At 41.0% G+C, this 19,452-nt stretch overlaps 1 protein-coding gene across 2 annotated transcripts in view; it reads left to right on the forward strand.

Moving 5' to 3' along the window:
* The window catches only part of PRKAA1 (protein kinase AMP-activated catalytic subunit alpha 1), a 30,537-nt gene that overhangs the window by 7,219 nt on the left and 3,866 nt on the right, over nt 1-19,452 (forward strand). The window contains exons 2-8 of one of the 2 annotated variants that reach the window (XM_079787781.1): nt 4,391-4,532; nt 6,150-6,243; nt 9,634-9,778; nt 10,789-10,876; nt 13,454-13,678; nt 16,177-16,663; nt 16,767-16,893. In XM_079787781.1, the coding sequence (XP_079643907.1) occupies nt 4,391-4,532; nt 6,150-6,243; nt 9,634-9,778; nt 10,789-10,876; nt 13,454-13,678; nt 16,177-16,663; nt 16,767-16,893 (1,308 nt within the window). Of the gene's footprint in view, nt 1-4,390; nt 4,533-6,149; nt 6,244-9,633; nt 9,779-10,788; nt 10,877-13,453; nt 13,679-16,176; nt 16,664-16,766; nt 16,894-19,452 lie in introns of those variants that run through there. The other variant, XM_079787782.1, reaches the window with a different exon arrangement.

A 19,452-nucleotide genomic window follows, 5' to 3' on the forward strand; every position in this document is an offset into this window, starting at 1 on the left:
TTTAACAGGTTTCTTTACTATAGGGCTTTTCAGAGCCTTTGCATTGTTAATATGCATAGTGAGTTTCCTTTTTTTTTTTTTTAATCATGTGAGAACATCTGATTTTAAAAAAAAGATTTATTTATTGATTTTAGAGAGAGAGAGGGCGGGAGGGGGAGAGAAACATCGATTTGTTGTACCACGTATTTGTGCATTCATTGGCTGCTGCTTGCATGTGCCCTGACCAGAGACTGAACCTGCCACCTTGGCGTATCGAGATGATGCTCTAACCACCTGAGCTACCCGGAGTGAGTTGTGAAAAGGGAGAATAGTCTTCCTAGATATGAAATCTTTTTCTGTGGAGAGCCTCCAGTCCTAGTGTTTTGCAGAACATACTTTATAACATCTATTATGCTGATTTTAGTTTTATCCTTTTTCTAGCCCATAGGAAATTAGAATCCCTTAATTAGAGCATTGGAAGGGGGCTGTAAGGGCAGGCTCTTGATAGTCTGTGAAGGATGAGACAGGACTTCAAAAAGCAGAGAACCTCAGGAGCTGGAACATACAGTCTAGGAGTAAGAAGGCCTATCCTTTGGACAGCATGGAGGGACCTGGAGAACATTGTGCTAAGTGAAATAAGCCAGTCAGAGGAAGACAAGCACCATATGATCTCACTCAGATGTGGAATCTAATGAACAAACTGAACTACCAAGCCAAATAGAGACAGACTCATAGATAGAGAGCAGGCAGACAGCTCTGGTTGGCGGGTGTTGAGGGTGATGGAGGGACTGAGCAAAAAAAAAAAAAAAGAGAGAGAGAGCTTATGGACATGGACAACAGGGTGGTGAGTGTGGGGAGGTGGTAGAGGGCATAGAGGGGATAAAAGGTGATGGGGGAAAAAAGTCCTATCCGGCCAAGTAACTCCTACGCATGTCCCTGTGAGGGCACAGAAGTGACTGATGTTCCCACACGCCGACCGTCTGCCTGGTTCCTAGTCATGTTCAGTGTGCTCCATTTAAGAGAACATAAGCATGTGCAGTAGTTCAGAAAACCTGTTTTCAAAAGAGATTACTTCTGTTAGCTTGTTCATGTTATCGGTGAATATCATTTTAGAAAATTGACTTATAAACTGATAAACTTACTGTATCAGTTTGCTAGGGCTGTAGTGACAAAGTGCCACAAACCGGGCAGCTTAAAACAACAAAGGTGTAAGGTATTCCTCGCAGTCCCGGAGGCCAGGAGTCCAGAAGCAAGGGGTAGGAGGGCCACAGCCCTTTTCAAAGCGGGGGTGGACGGGTGTGGGGGGTCCTATCCCTTGCCTCCTCCAGCTTCTGGTGGCTGCTGGCCTTCCTCGGCAGCAAGACTACAATCGCTACCTCGGTGCTCACATGGCCGCCACCTGTATGTGTGTGTCGGTGTGTTGTTTCTTTCTGGGTCTCCTTCTCTTATAAGGACACCGGACACTAGATCTAGAGTTCACTAATTACATCTGCAAAGACTCTATTTCCCAGTAAGATTACTTTCTGAGGTCCCAGGTGGACTTGAATTTGGGGAGGAGGAATACTATTTAACCCACTACACCTGCCATTATATTTTATGTGCCCACAGTTTTATGCTCTTCATTTGTCCTTAATAATACCCTAATTTTTTTGATGACTTTTAAATTGATGTGATAGAATAAATGAAATATCTTCTTGGCATCTTGTCTTAAAACATTGAAATTGACATAAGGCAGGTTTTTGGTAGACTGGATTCATTTTCTCATCCAGGAAAAGGTATAGTAGCAGTACCTGGCATGTCCAGAGTTGGTGAGAGAGTCAGTATATCCGGGTACAAAGTGGGGACGTCATGAATATGAGCTAGTAAATTGTATACCTAAATTGCTTTTCATATTAACTAGATTTATATTTTTAAAATAGTGTTCATTTAAAGAATCGCATTTGAACTGAAGCCAGATGAACCTGCTTTTTTTGCCTCTGTGCTCTTCTGTGACCGATCCAGGGTTCCTGTCGCTTTCAGGGAGTGGGCGGAAGCCCTGCCAGGGACTTGGTGCTATGTGAACACAGTAAACCCGCGATTTCGAGGACCTCGACTTAATGGACAAAATTTCCGGTCCATATGTCATATGTGAAAATTAACACCCTCTTAATTTTAAAATGCTTTTAACCAAGATTTGCTTCCAATTAAATTAACAGGTGCAATGATACTCCCCAATTACTCATGAGTTGAATTTTACTTGGTTCCCTAGTCCCGTCCCTCTAATTATTGCTAATTTCTTTCTTATTTTCTGGTGTGTGTTACATAAATGTTTCTGTCACATTTCTGTTACAACGTACTGCTTTCAAAATGGTTTTTTCTGTTGCAAGAGTCGTCTTGCTCTGCTCTTATTTCATAACTTCTGCATTCTCTGAACTATGGCTCTGAAATAGTTAATATTCGTCCATTTCTTGGGTGATCTTCATGTGTATCCCCCTCCCCCCCACTGTAATTTATTTTTATTTTATTTTTTTACCTTGCTGTTACTTCAGTCGTCTTCAGAGGCGAGGACGGTCCCAGGAGCCCAGGTCGCTTTGGGTGAGGACTCTCCCTGGCGGCATTAGCTGGCATGCGGTGGATGCTTACTGCATGATGCCAACGGAACGCGTTTGAGAATGCTTCGGATCTCCTCTTGCAGCGCCTTGTTTAATGACAGAAAATTAAGTGTGGGCTTTTGGATAAACCCAGTTGTTTTCTTAAAATGACTCGGGATTGAAACTACATTGAGCCGGGGGTGATATGAGAAGAGAGTGGTTGACTTGTGATAGGGTCAGACTTAGGTGGATTCTGCTTTAACATCCTTTCCGGCTCTCAGTCGGCCGGTATTCCCAGTGTTGTGCCCGTTTCCAGTCTGTGTCAGCTGTGCAGTTACTGGGGCAGGTTCCTGGTCAGCCAGGGCGGGGGGTCTGGGGAGTCTGTAGCTGAGACGTGAGATTCCTTCTGCAGGTGTCGGTGAACGAGGTCCAGAAAGAAACCCCTTCCTGAGAGCCGTACCAGAAACAGGAATGTGCTGGAGAGCTCACTTCAGCTGTGACTGTCGGGTTTTCTTCCTCCCTCCGCTCAGGCGTGTTTTCCTGCGGTTCTGGTGGAAGTACATCCAGTGCCACCTTTCAGGAGCTGCTGTCCTGCCTTAGCCAGGGATGGTTTGGAGATTAGTTGGGCTATATAAAGGGTGGTTAAATTTAGAGATTCCTTTTGCATTGTGGTCATTCTAAAATGGCATTTTACCTCCTGATCCTGTGCTAATCCTCTGGGTGACAGTGGCTGCGCTCCGTCGCACAGCGGCTCATTGCTGGGAGGATTTCACTGTACAGGTTTTTGAAGGTTACAGGGTCGGGCAGCATGGAAGTTGAACTCGGGTGGGCTTTTTTCTCCCTTGTGAAATATCTGTATCACCTGACCTTGGTTTTCATATTACTAATTAAAATACTTAAGCAAACGAGCTTTAAAATTATAAAATACGGAGGACTACCCCGTCCCTTGTCCTGGCCTCCCAATGGCCGGGGCTTGGGGGTGGAGGAGCCCCTCACTCGCCGTCTGGGTTAGCCTGGTGGGAAGGACGCCGGCTTGCAGAAAACCATTGGACCCCGTGATCTGTTCGGTTCTCACTCGTGGGTTTGTTTGTTTTTTAATCCTCACCCGAGGATATGTTTCATTGATTTTAGAGAGAGGAAGAGAGAGAGTTAGAAACATTGATGAGAGAGAAACATCGATCAGCTGCCTCCTGCACGCTCCCCACTGGGGATGTGCCCGCAACCAAGGTACATGCCCTTGACCGGAATCGAACCTGGGACCCTTCAGTCCGCAGGCTGACGCTCTATCCACTGAGCCAAACCGGTTAGGGCAACTTAACTTTTTTCTTATTTTTAAAAATAGATATGGCCTGCTCATGAACCAAATTTTAAAGGATTCCGGGGGTTACAGATAGGGGGAGTTTGTTTGTAACATGAGGGAGTTCTTTGGGATGGCGAACTGTTCTGTATCTGATTGTGATGGTGGTTACACCACTTTCTACCCATGTTAAAACCTATAGAACGGTACACCCAAAGAAAAGCGTTCAATTTGAATGTCTGATAGTTTAATAAAATGAAAAACAAATGAAGAGAATTTAAAAGTGCAAAAAGGAAGTCTCTTTTCTTTCTCTTTCCCTAGCCTCCCAGCCTTCCTTCTTGGAAGGAACCGCTGTTATCATTCGCTTATGTATTCTCCCACTTAGTCACTCATACAGACATTCACGGGTAAGTCAGGCAGAATGGAAGGAAGTTAAATTTGCTCAAGTATTTTCTGAGACTGCTAAGATTAGTGCTCTTAGAATATGTGTAAGTGTGTAATTAATCAGGCCAGGCACTAATCCGTTACAATGGTTTCTCTACAGTTGGCAAACACGAATTGACTGGGCATAAAGTTGCTGTGAAGATACTCAATCGACAGAAGATTCGAAGCCTTGATGTGGTAGGAAAAATCCGCAGAGAAATTCAGAACCTCAAGCTTTTCAGGCATCCTCATATTATTAAACTGTAAGATCTGCTTATATTCCTAATATATTCCTGTCACTTTTTCATCATTGTTGTTAACCTAATTAATACGCTGAGCGAGAAAGATGACTGACTTCTTTGGTCTGTTCTGGAGGGGTTTGAAGTGTCTTCCTGTTCATGTACTGGTATTAATCTAGCCTCATTCAAGGTCACTTAAGCCTGTGTTCCTGTATTGCCCTTGTGCTTATCAGCAGTTACCTTTCTCATTCTTTCTTGTCTTCTGGATCAGTGTCCTTCGGATAGAATGTTCAGGGCCCTATTTGCTGCAGGACCAGCAGTGAAATAATTTGCTAGTCCAAACTCTTAACCCCCAAATTTCCACGTGTCAGCCTCACTAGAGACATGCAGCAAATAGGGTTTCCCCCCCATGCTGCTTACTTCTGATAAAACCAATGACAGATAATAGAATATCAGGAACCCACTATTGCAAAAGGGCAGTAACGTTACCGTTCTTTTACAGTTGCCAATTGTAGGGGTTTTAGGTCATTTACTGCTCAGCTTTATTCTACAGGCTATAAGTTAAAGCTGCTTAGACTTTTGTACTGAACTAGCTGACTCCAAATTGGTTTCCCTCTCACCTCTTCTCATTTGATGAGGCGCCCTGGTGTTCAGTACTGTCCATATGCTGCTGACCCCTACACATCACCTCCTGCTCTGAAGCCTCTCCCAGACTCATGCCCACTGCTCTCCATCGCCATGTGGATGTCCGAGAAGCACGTGACACTCCCCGCGGCTGACACAGAACTCGCTATTACTCTCCCAAACGTGCTCTTCCCTCAGTTGTCACCATCTCAGTGAATGCCCAGTTCCCCCGGCAGGAGCTTTGGAGGCATCCTTCACTTCCCCATCGCTCTCACTTCCTCCCATCCATCCCATTGCTTCCTTCTCAGCTCCTTCATCGCCATCAGCCTGGGCTGAGCTCCCTTCATCTCATCTCGCTCATGGTCTGTTGCAGCAGCTCCTGCATCCATCTTTACTGCGCACGGTCACTTCTTCACGTTGCTGCCACAGGGAACCTGTAACTAGGCCAGATCACATGACCACTTTGCTTGAAACCTTCATCTTAAGAGTAAAAGCCGAAGCTCCATCCTGGCTTGTAAAGTTCTGTGTCCTCGGGCTTCCACTCACCTCTGTGACTCCATCCTGTTTCTCTCTCCCAGCTCGCCCTGCGAGCCTCCTCACCGTCCTTGAACATGCCAGGCAGGCTTCCACATGGGGGGCCTTTGCACTTGCTGCTCCCTCTGCCTGGTTCACCCCCTTCCTAGACGGTGGCACACTTCATCCCTCACCTCCATGAGGCTCTGCTCAAATATTGCTTTCTCAGAGACGCCTTCCGTGAACACTCCATAGAAAGGGTCCCCTCCGTTCGCTTTATTTCTCTTCAGAGCCGGTCCCACCACCTGAGATAATGCTCATTTAGTTAATGTTTGTCGCCTGGCTCCTAGGACATGAACCCCAGGAGGGCAGAGAAGTTTCGTTTCCTGCAGTTTTCTCAGCTCCCAGCACAGTACCTGGACTATTATAGGTGCTTAATAAGTATTGATTGAATGAATGAATATACATGTTTTAATGTTGGTAGATAATGTTTTCTCTCACCAGGTACCAGGTCATCAGTACACCATCTGATATTTTCATGGTGATGGAGTATGTCTCGGGAGGAGAGCTATTTGATTATATCTGTAAAAATGGAAGGGTAAGCAGTTCTGATTTAATCCTGTACCTGTTTGTAACTCTCCTTACCCCTTACCAGCTTCAGGACACTGTGTGGGAAGCAATTTTGTTAAGAGGTCTGTTTAATACCCATTTCCCTTAGTCATTTGTCCAGAACCAGACAGTGTTTAGAGCTAGTAAGGACCTTAAGGATGATTTTCTCAGCCTACTTACACAGATGTGGAAACTGAGACTCAGTCTATGTATTTGCTCAAGGTCACATGACTTATTAATGACAGAATTGGAATGAGACCACAGAACTCATGATTCTCAGACAATGCTTTGGGGGATACTGATACTTTTAATATATATCGTAAAGTATTTATCTAATCCTTACAAAATATATTATTAAATACTTACAGATCTGGGCCTTGCTAGCGAGCCCTAGCCATATTTAAACTGCACTCACTTCTCTGTTTCTGAAATCTGATGTACCTGAAGTAGTAAGAACAGGCTGCATGAAGGACTTAAGTAGACTTAGAGAATTTAGAGTTGGAAGGAACTTTAGAAGACATTTTGAATAGTATCTTAAGTTACAGATACAAAAACTGAACTCTGACCCCTGCCCACACTTTTTCTCACATCCAGGTTATTGGCATGCTCAAGTCTCTACTATAGGAGCCATATCTAGCACCGAGAATCCATTCTCCCCTCCCAATCTGAAGTTCTTTATGTCGTTCACTTGTTCTGCTAGTATATAGCATATGTTTATTTTCATCACACTCAACTCATTAACCAGGTTAATTTTCATTTGCCATTTCTTAACATGGTTCATGTAAATTTGAGGCATTCCACTTCTCTCTTCACCCTATCTCCCCGCACCCCCCTTTTCTGCCTGGAAATATGGAAGTTGAGTTGGCATCTTGTTTGCTTTTCCATTTCTTTGTCAGTCTGCTTAACATTATGCGAGTTTTCTTCTGTGTTTATCTGTTGCAGATTAACATTTCAGTTGTCATCGTTTCTATTTCAAGGGTCTTCCTGGTTTTCTGGAATTTTCTTTTCTATAAATAGCCTATTTTTTCTCCATACATGTAATACTCTTATCTGAAGATGACAAATAGTTAAATTTTTTTCTTGTGTTCCCGGCATTGTTTCTGGACAATCTGTGCTCCAGTTCCCTGCTCCCTGGTTTTTTAAAACTCACTTTATTGGTCTTTCTTTGTCTCTTGTCCATGGGCCCTTCCTTACTGGCTGTGTACTCATTGAGAGTGAGGTACGGAAGGCCGAGCTCATGGGGTGGGCCTCCGCATAGGTTGGTTAGGTAGGGACTTACCATTTTATTGGGGCCACCAAAGGTCAGTAACAACAAACAGCTCTCTTTGGATCAGATGGTTGCTCCAGAAGAAACCTTCCAGTTTCCCTGGGCATCAGCTCAGCTGCCAGCAAGCTTTCAGCAGCCAGGAAGCTGAAAGGGAAGAGGCCGCAGGTGACACTAGCCAGTATGTTGACTTTCACGCAATCCCCAGGTTTTCCTTCTGGGGCCTCAGCCCTGCCTGGGTGCCCTTGAGGACAGAGCTGGGTCAGCCTTGCTAGGAAGCAAATCATGGGTCTTGCTCCCTAGCAGAGGAGTTTAGAACTTGTTTCTCCAACCAGTTGTTCTCTTTTTAGCCCACCTCTCACTTCTACCTTCAAAAATTCCCAGGACTCCCCATTTCTGAGCCTTTCCAGGGCTCTCTGCACAGACAAGTTGTTACTGGCTTCCGTCCCTATAGGCGTGGGTTTCAGCGTCCTCTGGCTGGCGAAGTCATTCTCACTTCCATCCACTCTCCAGCGTGGTGGCTCCTCTTGATTCCTGCTGCCTCTCCTCTGGTTCTCTTTGTCTTTATATGCAAACGTCCTTTCAGTAATACCTCGAGGAGTGGAGGCCAAAGGTTCAGGCTGCCATGTTTGACTGGAAATATGCTTTGACTTTCTAAATCTTCCTTTGAAAATTTCCCCTCCTTCACCCTTTGTACTGTATTTATTATTAATATAGTATAATCTTCATTTTTTGTAGCCTATCTAGTTATTTTACCTCTTATATTTTAATTAATTAAGTTTTCTTCTCTTTCACATTTACAACACATTCTTTTTTCATTTAGTATATTTGATATGATTGTTTAAAAAAATGAACCTACATTTCTTCTAGAAATAAAAGTGTTAGATTGCTAATTCATTAGCATTATTTTTAGAGGAAGGGTATCTCACAGTACTTTGATAACTTTTAAAAATATATATATATTTTTATTGATTTTAGAGAGAGGAATGGAGAGGGATAGAGAGATGGAAACATGGATGAGAGAGAAACGTTGATTAGCTGTCTCCTGTATGCCCCACAATGGGGATTGAGCCAAAAACCTGGGCATGTACCCTGACCAGGAATCGAACCCTGACTTCCTGGTTCATAGGTCAGCAATCAAGGACTGAGCCACACCATCCTGACGTACTTGATAGTTTTAATTTTGCTTCTAAAAATACTATTATTTCATCTTTTCTCCCAGATTATCTATGCCATTTAAGGTATAAAAAATCTAATTTTAGAATGCTAATTTGTGCCCTGTGTTAGAGAATTGCATATTAGAGTTCTTCACCTTAAGTATTAATAGCTTATTAGTTAAATACCCCTTCTTGAGAGCAAGCATGTCAAAGTAATAATTATGAAAAAAAAAATAAGAAAATATGGATAAATGGAAAGAGAATTTTTACTGGTAAAAGAATATTTAAAAACATGTAGTTGCAGCAAAAGATAATCTTTTCAGTAAGTCAATTAAAGATAAATGCTTTTATATTTTATAAAAATAAAGGTTTTTCTTTTGTTAAAATGAAAACGTCTTTTATTTCCGGACATAAAGTGAGATGATTGCTTGGTAATTCATTAACAATGCTTTAAATGTTACTCCCTCATATAGTCTAACACTATCCCCGCCACAGCATAACTGTGTCCTTATCCTGCTTTATTTTTCTTCAAAGCACTATCACTCATTTATTTTATTGTCTATGTTCTCAACTGTATTAGTCCCTCTCTTGCTACATAGCATTAAACTGTACATGAGGTTTTCAATAAATATTTGTTAGGAATGAAAGATGACACGTTTTGAATTTATAGGAGAAAACATGTCTAGTTTTAGGCAGAAATTGACTGTCTGAAATAGCTCATGAGATATAAAGGAAAGCAAGCTATGACAATGGAGTCATGAAAGTGGTCACAGAGAAAGTTGAGTCACTGATTTGGGTTCCGGGACCCTCCTAGCAGTGTTGTTTGTGCTGCATAGCTGTCCTCTGCATTTCAAAAGTATCTTATAAGTGCGGTCCATGCATTCATACAGTTTTATAGATTGGAGAATTAATTTCTGTTGAAAGACACACCTTTAAGATGCCTCTCTACTTTTCTTAGCTGGATGAAAAAGAAAGCCGACGGCTGTTCCAACAAATCCTTTCTGGCGTGGACTATTGCCACCGGCACATGGTGGTCCACAGAGACCTGAAACCGGAAAACGTGCTGCTGGATGCACACATGAATGCCAAGATCGCTGATTTTGGTAAGGAGATGTCTACAGTTTCACCTGTGCATCGCGTTCAGTGAACATGGGCAGCATTCTTCAGATAACTCTTACTTTTATGTCATAGACTGAGTATTCCAAAGGAGTATATCTTCACCATTTCGTTCATGAGCACGCAAAAAGGAGGAGAGATCTAGGAATTCTCTTTTCTTAGCTTTGTCTTTAAAATGGAGTTTTGTGACAGTAGGTAAACAGTGGTAGTAGAGGCATCGTTTGAAGGATCCATTATGTGTGAAGGAGAAGTTAGTGACCTAGTTCCAGTGTATTCTTTTAATTAATTATGGAGCAAGAGGTAGGAGACTGGGATGGAGTTATTCAAACTTGGGAAGCCAGAAGATGAACTATATGAACAAAATTATTTAGGGAAAAAAAGGTAAGGTGTTTTAAATGATAGAAAAACAATTTCAACTTGAGAAAAATGTAATTTCAGCCTGAAATTACAAATTTCAACAAATTATCAAAAATGAATTAAAGTTCCTTTTATTTCCTATAGAAATTACCATTGCCATTGTTAAATCTAACAGAAAAAGGAATCGAATACATTTTTGAGAAGATATGGGGTCTTTTTGTAGTAAAACTTTGAGGGAACTTTGATTTTCAAAATTATTATATTTTATTAAAGAATCAGAACAGGGATTAAGAGAAACTTTCAAATTTAATTCTTCTCTGTTCTACATTTTTTTTCTAGTAATTTCTGTACTAATAAAATTTAAACATGCCAAGTTTATTTTAGTAAGCACAGGGACTAATAGCTTAATATATGCTCATTAAATTGAAAAAATACACTAACTTTAAATGTTGAAATAGATTATAAATTTTAGGGCATAGTGGCAAAATATTTGGGAATAGTAAAGACTATAGGATTTTGTTGGAGTAAAGAATAAAATGATGTATTACTTTAATGCAAACTCAATGGTATTGTTTAATGGAGTTTTGCTTTTATTTTTATCCTTGGGAAATCTTGAGTAGTGGATTTTGTGCATTTTCAGGTCTTTCAAACATGATGTCAGATGGTGAATTCTTAAGAACAAGTTGTGGCTCACCCAACTATGCTGCACCAGAAGTAATTTCAGGAAGGTAGTATTTGACGCTCCCTGCCCTCAGTACATCTGTAATTGTCTTTTTCTCCTAGATTTTGTTAGTCTGTAGTGCCTGTAGTGTTTAATTTAGTGAAAGGATCGCAACTTAAGGCTTATTCTTTTCTTATCCAGAGAGTGTTCTGTTTTAAGAATAAAACATTGTAATTAAGGCCTCCATTTATAGAGGAGAATGTTGATATGCAAAGTCAATGTTACATTAAAATAATTAGATGAGAGTACTTAATATTTTTACTCCCTGGTGGAAGAAATTGGAGGTTTAAAACTAGTGAGTTTTAAAGGTAGGTAAGAACTTAAAAACTTGGTTAATACAGAAATATCTAGTAGTTGGAAGTGGCTTACTGTTTACTTAGATCAGGGGTGGGGAACTGTTTTTCTGCCAATGGCCATTTGGATAGTTATGATTCACTTAATAGAACTTTATGTTGCTATGAAAAAAGCTCCTAGATTATTGAACTTCAAGTCCCGCCTGCAGTTGCCCTGGCAGGGCCAGCCCAAATGATTTCATGGGCCGTGTAAGGTCTGTGGGCCGATGTTTCCCACCCTGATTTAGATGAAGAATAAAATTGAAATGTGTAGCTTTAGTTTTTCAAATAGATAGTATTTTGTAGTAGCTTAAGGTTTTATGATAAAGTATCTTGGAGAATTGGACTCAAGTATTAATAAAATCTTCAGACTTCATTTATTTTGAATTTTCATTAAACAAGTTTTTTAGAGACCAATACTGTAAGGATGCTAACCTCTCAAATTACTAAATTCATGTTTGAAACAATGAGAATCTTTGTAAGGTGCACCTTTTTGAATAGTTTAGATGACAGGGAAGTTTAATTTTTTTAAAGAGTATTTGTTCTTCACTGTATCACTGAAATTCAAAACAGAAGGTTGATTTTGTTTACTAGTTTTTATAGTTAACTTTAAAAAAATATATATTTTTATTGATTTCAGAGAGGAAGTGAGAGAGATAGAAACATCAATGATGAGAAAGAATCATTGACCGGCTGCCTCCTGCATGCCACACTGGGGATTGAGCCCGCAACCCGGGCATGTGTCCTGACCAGGAATCGAACTGTGACCTCCTAGTTCATAGGTTGATACTCAATCACTGAGCCATGCTGGCCGGGCTATTAGTTAACGTTTAAGAACTTTTATTCAAACTACTTGTCTTTGTTTGAATGTTTCAGATCCTGATTAATTTGCAATGCAGAAATATTGTAGTACTTTCTTACTATTTTCATCAGCTTACTTGTCTAACCTGTTCAGAGAAATTATATTTCTATAAAGTCATGGCTATGAATAAGGCAGAAGTATCCTAATTTTAGATTTAGCAAGTTTTATCATTTTATATTAACTTAGTGTCCAAAATTCTTTAAAAAATTTCATTTGTGCTATCTAATTCAGTATCTAGATACTGGGGGCAGGGTTAAATAAATAAAAATAAAAGTATTGTAATTATGCATATATACAATGGGCCATGACTAAAGTCTAATTTTCCTAGTTTGCATAAGGTTTTTCAGTAAGGTCTGGATGAATGGAAACTTTTACTTTCAAAACAGTGTTTATAGTGGGAAGAGATCAACCAAAGAACTTGTATGCATATATGCATAACCCATGAACACAGACAATAGGGTGGTGAAGGCCTGGGATTGGGGGTAGGGACAGCTAGGAGAGGTCAATGGGGGGAAAAGGGGGACATATGTAATACTTTCAACAATAAAGATTTTGTTAAAATCAGTGTTGATCGATCAGTACAACAATTTCTTTGACCAATTTAAAGAAATCCTTTCTCTGAAGCCAGACTTTGCAAGGGGTACCTGGCCAGTCTGCAGCTAGGCTGGCCAGCTAGCTACAGTGCGCTGCAAATAGAATCTGGGAGCCAGTTAGCGTGGCTTCCTTCCAGTCTCAGGCCCCTTTACCTTGAGAAGGTCTTGGGTTACTGGGGAGACTGGATGTAGAGTCTGTCACTAGAGAAGATTCTCAGTTGATGAAAGATCATTTCCTCTCTCCTCTGTAACCAAACAACAGTGGTTTTAAATTCACTGATGATATAGTACTTGCTCAAGGTATGGGACTATTGGTTGAATCTCATGAGGGCCATAGTAGGTAGTAAGAACAGAATTTTAGCTCTAGTCTATAAAATAAAAGACAAATTTCTGACTTTTGTTTTCAAAGAAAGTACTGATAGAATTAGTACAAAATCTTAATATATAGTATACAACACTGATTACACAAACTATATTCTAATAATTATGAACTACCCATACTTAGCATTTAAAAAATATTTTTATTGATTTCAGAGAGGAAAGGAGAGGGTGAGAGAGAGAGAGAAACATCAGTGATGAGAATCACTGATAGGCTGCCTCCTGCACGCCTCACACTGGGGATCGAGACCACAACCCGGCATGTGCCCTGACTGGGAATCGAACCGTGATATCCCAGTTCATAAGTGGACACTCAACCACTGAGCCACACCAGCCAGGCCATACTTAACATTTTTGGTTAAATGACTGACTCTTAAGTTGCTAGTGATTATTAACCCAGGGGGTATTTCCTGTTGCAGATTGTATGCGGGTCCGGAGGTAGACATATGGAGCAGTGGCGTTATTCTCTATGCCTTGTTATGCGGAACCCTTCCATTTGACGATGACCACGTGCCAACGCTTTTTAAGAAGATATGTGATGGAATCTTTTATACCCCTCAGTATTTAAATCCTTCTGTGATTAGCCTATTGAAACATATGCTGCAGGTGGATCCCATGAAGAGGGCCACCATCAAAGATATCAGGTAATAGAGCAACTTGCAGATTATCAGGCCTAATAGTGTCAATGATGTAAGTTAAGTGAAAGGAAAAGTTGCACGACAGTATGTACTGTTTTTATGTTAAAAAATAGTGGATAGACACATTAATTTATTGTTTTATTTAAAAATACACACTATACTGTAAGATTGGTAAGGAGGGAGGATTTTCACTTTTTACTTGTGCATCTTTATTTGTTTTGAAATTGTAATAGTGAACATTATATTACTCTTTAAATTTAAAAAATAGCTAATGAAAAATAAAAGGACCTTGAGAGGGTCCTTTTTGTAGTGCTTCTTTGAGATTTTTCTATAGTATGCTTCATATTTGACTTTTAAGTATTCTTATTAGGATTAATACTTTTTAGTAGTTCATTTATGTGTAGCTATTTGAGTTCTGATCTCATGAATTATTAGACTTTTTCCTTTTGTTCATCTCAAGGAATGAGAATATTTTAGTATAATCCATGACATACTTTTTGTAGTAGTAGATATTGAATCACATATGAGGTTGCTATTTTGTAGGCACAAAATCCGTCAATATTGCCAGTTTCTTATGGTTCAACCTAATAGTTTAAGTAAGACAAAGGTGATGGTGACAAATCTACTTCTCAAAATTGGGCGAGCCTTTTCTGATGAAGACTTAAAATTCACTGCAAACTATGTTTCTTCTACCGCTGTTTCCCCCTCCTCCCCCTCCTATGGGAATTTCTCTTTGGTCTTATAATGAATGGCTAGACAGCACATTTCTCTGAGATGGAGGGACAAGGAAGAAAGAAAGAGGTGCAGATCGGGGATTAGTAAACAAGACGCTTCAGGGCAACGAAGGAGGAGGAAAGATCACATGTAGAACTTAGAGCTTGATTCCTTCCCATTTACTCCGTGTCTGTAGACCAGCCAGAAAGAGACTACAGAGGTCAGTGTGTGATTTCACTGGCTGATGAAAAAGACAAATCATTTTCTAAAGTTTATATTTTAAACTAAGTGGGAGATGCTTTTTCTTATTTTATGTATTTTTTTTCTAATTTAAATGTAATCTAAAGTATACACATTTCTTTTCCTGTTACTACAGCAATGCTTTCTCCCTCTTAAAACCAGAGGCAGGCCACAGCATTTCCCTTGATAAATACAATGAACTGTGAGCCAGAAGAGGAAAATCTCAGTTTAAAAAACAATGATACTACAGTATAATATATATAAACTAGAAGCCCGGTGCACGAAATTCGTGCACGGCGGGGGGTTGTCCCTCAGCCCAGCCTGTACCCTCTCCAATCTGGGACCCCTCGAGGAATGTCCGACTGCCCGTTTAGGCCCGATCCCGTTCAACTGCCCGTTTAGGCCCGATCCCAACAGGATCGGGCCTAAACGGGCAGTCAGACATCCCTCTCACAATCCAGGACTGCTGGCTCCCAACTGCTTGCCTGCCTGCCTTCCTGATTGCGCCTAACCGCTTCTGCCTGCCAGCCTGATCACCCCCTAACCACTCCGCTGCCAGCCTGGTTGATGCTTAACTGCTCCCCTGCCAGCCTGTTTGCCCCCAGCTTCTCTCCTCTGCTGGCCTGGTCACCCCTAACTGCCCTCCCCTGCAGGGTTGATCACCTCCAACTGCCCTCCCTTGCAGGCCTGGTGCCTCCTAACTGCCCTCTCCTGCTGGCCATCTTGTGTCCACATGAGGGCAGGATCTTTTACCACATGGGGGCAGCTATATTGTGTGTTGCAGTGATGATCAATCTGTATATTACTCTTTTATTAGATAGGATAGAGGCCTGGTGCACAGGTGGGGGCCAGCTGGTTTGCCCTGAAGGGTGTCCCGGATCAGGGTGGGGTTCCCTTGGGGCGTGGGGCGGCCTGAGCGAGGGGCCTGTGGTGGTTTGCAAGCTGGCCATGCCCCCTGGCGACCCAAGCAGAGGCCCTGGTATCTGGAATTTATTTTCCTTCTACAATTGAAACTTTGTAGCCTGGAGTGGAGCCAAGCCTGCTGCTCCCTCTGGGCGGCAGCCATTTTCTGTGGCAGTTAATTCACCTTCTACAATTGAAACTTTGTAGCCTTAAGCGGGTGGGCCCGGCCAGGGTGTGCGGAAAGCTTTGCTTCCCCTGTTGCCGCCAGCAACCCTGGCCTGCTCTCTCAAGCTCCATTCTGCGGCCATTTGTCTCAATTTGTTTACCTTCTATAACTGAAACTTTGTAGCTTGAGTGGAGGCTTAGGCCTGCAACGGCTATGGAAAGCTTGGCTTGCTCTGTTACCTGGGAAACCTTGCTCTCTGTGGCTGTAGCCATCTTGGATTGGGGTTATTTGCATACTCGCCCTGATTGGCTGGTGGGCGTGGCTTGGCTGGTGGGCGTGGCTTATGTAGCAGAGTGATGGTTAATTTGCATATTACCATTTTATCAGAGAGGATGAGTTCATGTCCTAAATTCCCCAACTGTTACTTTCAGTCTCATCTCTACTAAAAATCCCTTCTCCTGGCCTTGCCTTTTTCTCTCAGGGAGCATGAATGGTTTAAACAGGACCTTCCAAAGTATCTCTTTCCTGAGGATCCGTCATATAGTTCAACCATGATTGATGATGAAGCCTTGAAAGAGGTCTGTGAAAAATTCGAGTGCTCCGAAGAGGAGGTGCTCAGCTGCCTCTACAGCAGAAATCACCAGGACCCGCTGGCAGTTGCCTACCACCTCATCATAGATAACAGGAGGATAATGAACGAGGCCAAAGATTTTTACTTGGCGACAAGCCCGCCTGACTCTTTTCTCGATGACCACCATTTGACTCGGCCCCACCCCGAGAGAGTGCCCTTCTTGGTGGCTGAAACTCCAAGGGCACGCCACACCCTCGATGAATTAAATCCACAGAAATCCAAACACCAAGGTGTAAGGAAAGCAAAATGGCACTTGGGAATTAGAAGTCAAAGTCGACCAAGTGACATCATGGCAGAAGTTTGTAGAGCAATTAAACAACTGGATTATGAATGGAAGGTAGGAAAGAAAGGGCATTCTGATTATGGGCACATTTGGCAAACCTGTAGTGTTTTATAGACGAATTGCTTGTGACTCTGTTTTTGTCCATACCGTACGCTAGGTTGTGAACCCATATTATTTGCGCGTTCGAAGGAAGAATCCTGTGACAAGTACATACTCCAAAATGAGTCTACAGTTATACCAAGTGGATAGTAGAACATATTTATTGGATTTCCGAAGTATTGATGGTATGTACATCCTAAAACACTATAGATGACATATTAGACCTATTACTTAACTTGGCTTTTTTGTCTTTGATTCTTTTGAAGCTTCTTGAATTGTTCCTGGTAACTCAATAGAAAAAAAAAAAAGTAATAATATCAGATTTTGTGCTTTTGTCATGTCAACATTTGTAAATCTTGGTATTCTTGTAGTCTTAGACTATATTGTCCTTTTAAGATTATGTTGTAGAATTAATTCTTTTTTTAAAATATATTTTTATATATATTTTATGGAGAGGATGGGAGAGGGATAGAGAGTTAGAAACATCAATGAGAGAGAAACACCCACCAGCTGCCTCCTGCACAACCCCTACTGGGCATGTGACCGCAACAAAGGTACATGCCCTTGACTGGAATCGAACCTGGGACCCCTCAGTTCGCAGGCCAACGCTCTATCCACTGAGCTAAACTGGTTAGGGCTATGTTGTAGAATTCTTAAAGCCAGATGCAGTCTGATCCTAAAGCAATAGTTTCTGCCACATTTCTGTTTTTTGAAGTGGTTCATTCTGGTAAGATAAATGTTTTATTTAGAAACTAGAGGTCCGGTGCATGAGATTCATGCACTGGGGGGTGTCCTTCAGTCCAGACTACACCCTCTCACAGTCCAGGACCCCTCAGGGGATGTCCACCTGCTGGATGTACCCCCAGGGGGATCAGGCCTAAGCTGGCAGTCAAACATCCCTCTCTCAATCCAGGGCTCTTGCAGTCCAGGACCCCTTGCTCCTTACCACCACTGCACTCGCCAGCTGTGAGCCCAGCTTCTGGCTGAGCTGTGCTCCCCCTGTGGGAGCGCACTGACCACCAGGGGGCAGCTCCTGAATTCAGTGTCTGCCCCCTGGTGGTCAGTGCACGCCATAGCAACCGGTCATTCTGCTGATTGGTCGATTTGCATATTATGCTTTTATTATATAGGATAATTGTTGACTTTTCTGTAAGTTTTTATTAAATAATTTCTTAACTGATACTTAATAAAATCTTTACTTTTCATTTGAGGATTAGGCAATAGTGAGTAGATTTTAGAGTTGAGTGACAAGGCACTGTAAGTAGATGTGATGAGTAGCTCCAGAGGACAAGGAACTCTTTGCTGGGTCAGGTTTCTTGCGGGGCCCTTGAGAAATGTTTTGTAGGGATTTCTGGTTATTTTTCTCCTCGGAACCAGCCTTTTCCTGAAAGCTTGACACTACAGACATAATCAGAGATACCCATCTTTTGTCATTTTTGTGAGAGTTGCATGTTTCCAGTACTATTTACCTTTCAATAAGTGTGCTTAAATAATAGATCACTTTTGTGTAAAGTGCACTGTAGAAGGATTCCTGAAACTAAAGCATTTTATGTCCATGGTAACTATCATAGTTAGCTAACAGTGACATTAACCTTGTACCTAGACTGGTGAACATTTCTAGTAACCAACTATTATAAACAATCATAGACAACCTGATGATCAAATCACTGAAATATTTAGAATTTTAAATTAGGTCTTTTAATTGGTCATTAAATTAATGACCCTGTTGCTTTGTAAGATCTTAAAGTACCTTCTTGAATTTTATTAAAGAAACATTAATTATGTTGAATATTGTTTTACTGTTTTAATAGTTTGAAAATGAAAATCTCTACTTAGAAAATACATCTCTGATTACCATTATGTATGGTTTGCCAGGGTATCTCCTTCTCAAATATTTAGATTAGTTAACTTGAAGAAAATTAATTGCTGAAAGCAGATACTTGGTTTTTGTTGTTGGTTTTATTTTTAAATGGGAAAAAATGTCTTAAATGCCAAGGTATATCTATGATAGACTATAATACTATAGTAAATGTACAATAATCTTGACGTTGTTTGAAATTTACATTAACTCAGATTTCCCAAGTGTATATGCTATTAAAACCAATTTACCTTATCTATTAAAAAACCTATTGGAACACATTTGACTCATAATTCAGGTAAATATTCTTTCTCTACTCCATCATTATAAAAGGGTATAGCTGTATATATAAAAATTCTCTCATAAACAAAGCCTATAATGAGGTAAATGTTTATGGCAATTCTTTTTTTTTTTATGTTTTATTGATTTTTTTAAATAATATTTTCATTAGTATTTCCATACTTTTATTTATTTATTTTTTTAATATATATTTTATTGATTTTTTACAGAGAGGAAGAGAGAGGGATAGAGAGCTAGAAATATCGATGAGAGAGAAACATCGATCAGCTGCCTCTTGCACACCCCCTACTGGGGATGTGCCCGCAACCAAGGTACATGCCCCCGACCGAAATCGAACCCGGGACCCTTGAGTCCGCCGGCCGACGCTCTATCCACTGAGCCAAACCGGTTTCGGCTATGGCAATTCTTTATTGGCCAAATCAATTGAGTTACGATGTGTTGATATTTTTCTTCATCTAAGATTGTATGAAATAGGTGAGACGACTCACCTCTGAATTCCTTTGTCTTTAAACACTCAAAGATAGTATCTTGTCAGAAAGACACAGTTTTGAGCTGTGATATGCTGTCCAAACTTTTCTGCTTATTT

Source organism: Cnephaeus nilssonii, assembly GCF_951640355.1.
Source record: "Cnephaeus nilssonii genome assembly, chromosome: 2".
Lineage (NCBI taxonomy): Eukaryota > Metazoa > Chordata > Mammalia > Chiroptera > Vespertilionidae > Cnephaeus > Cnephaeus nilssonii.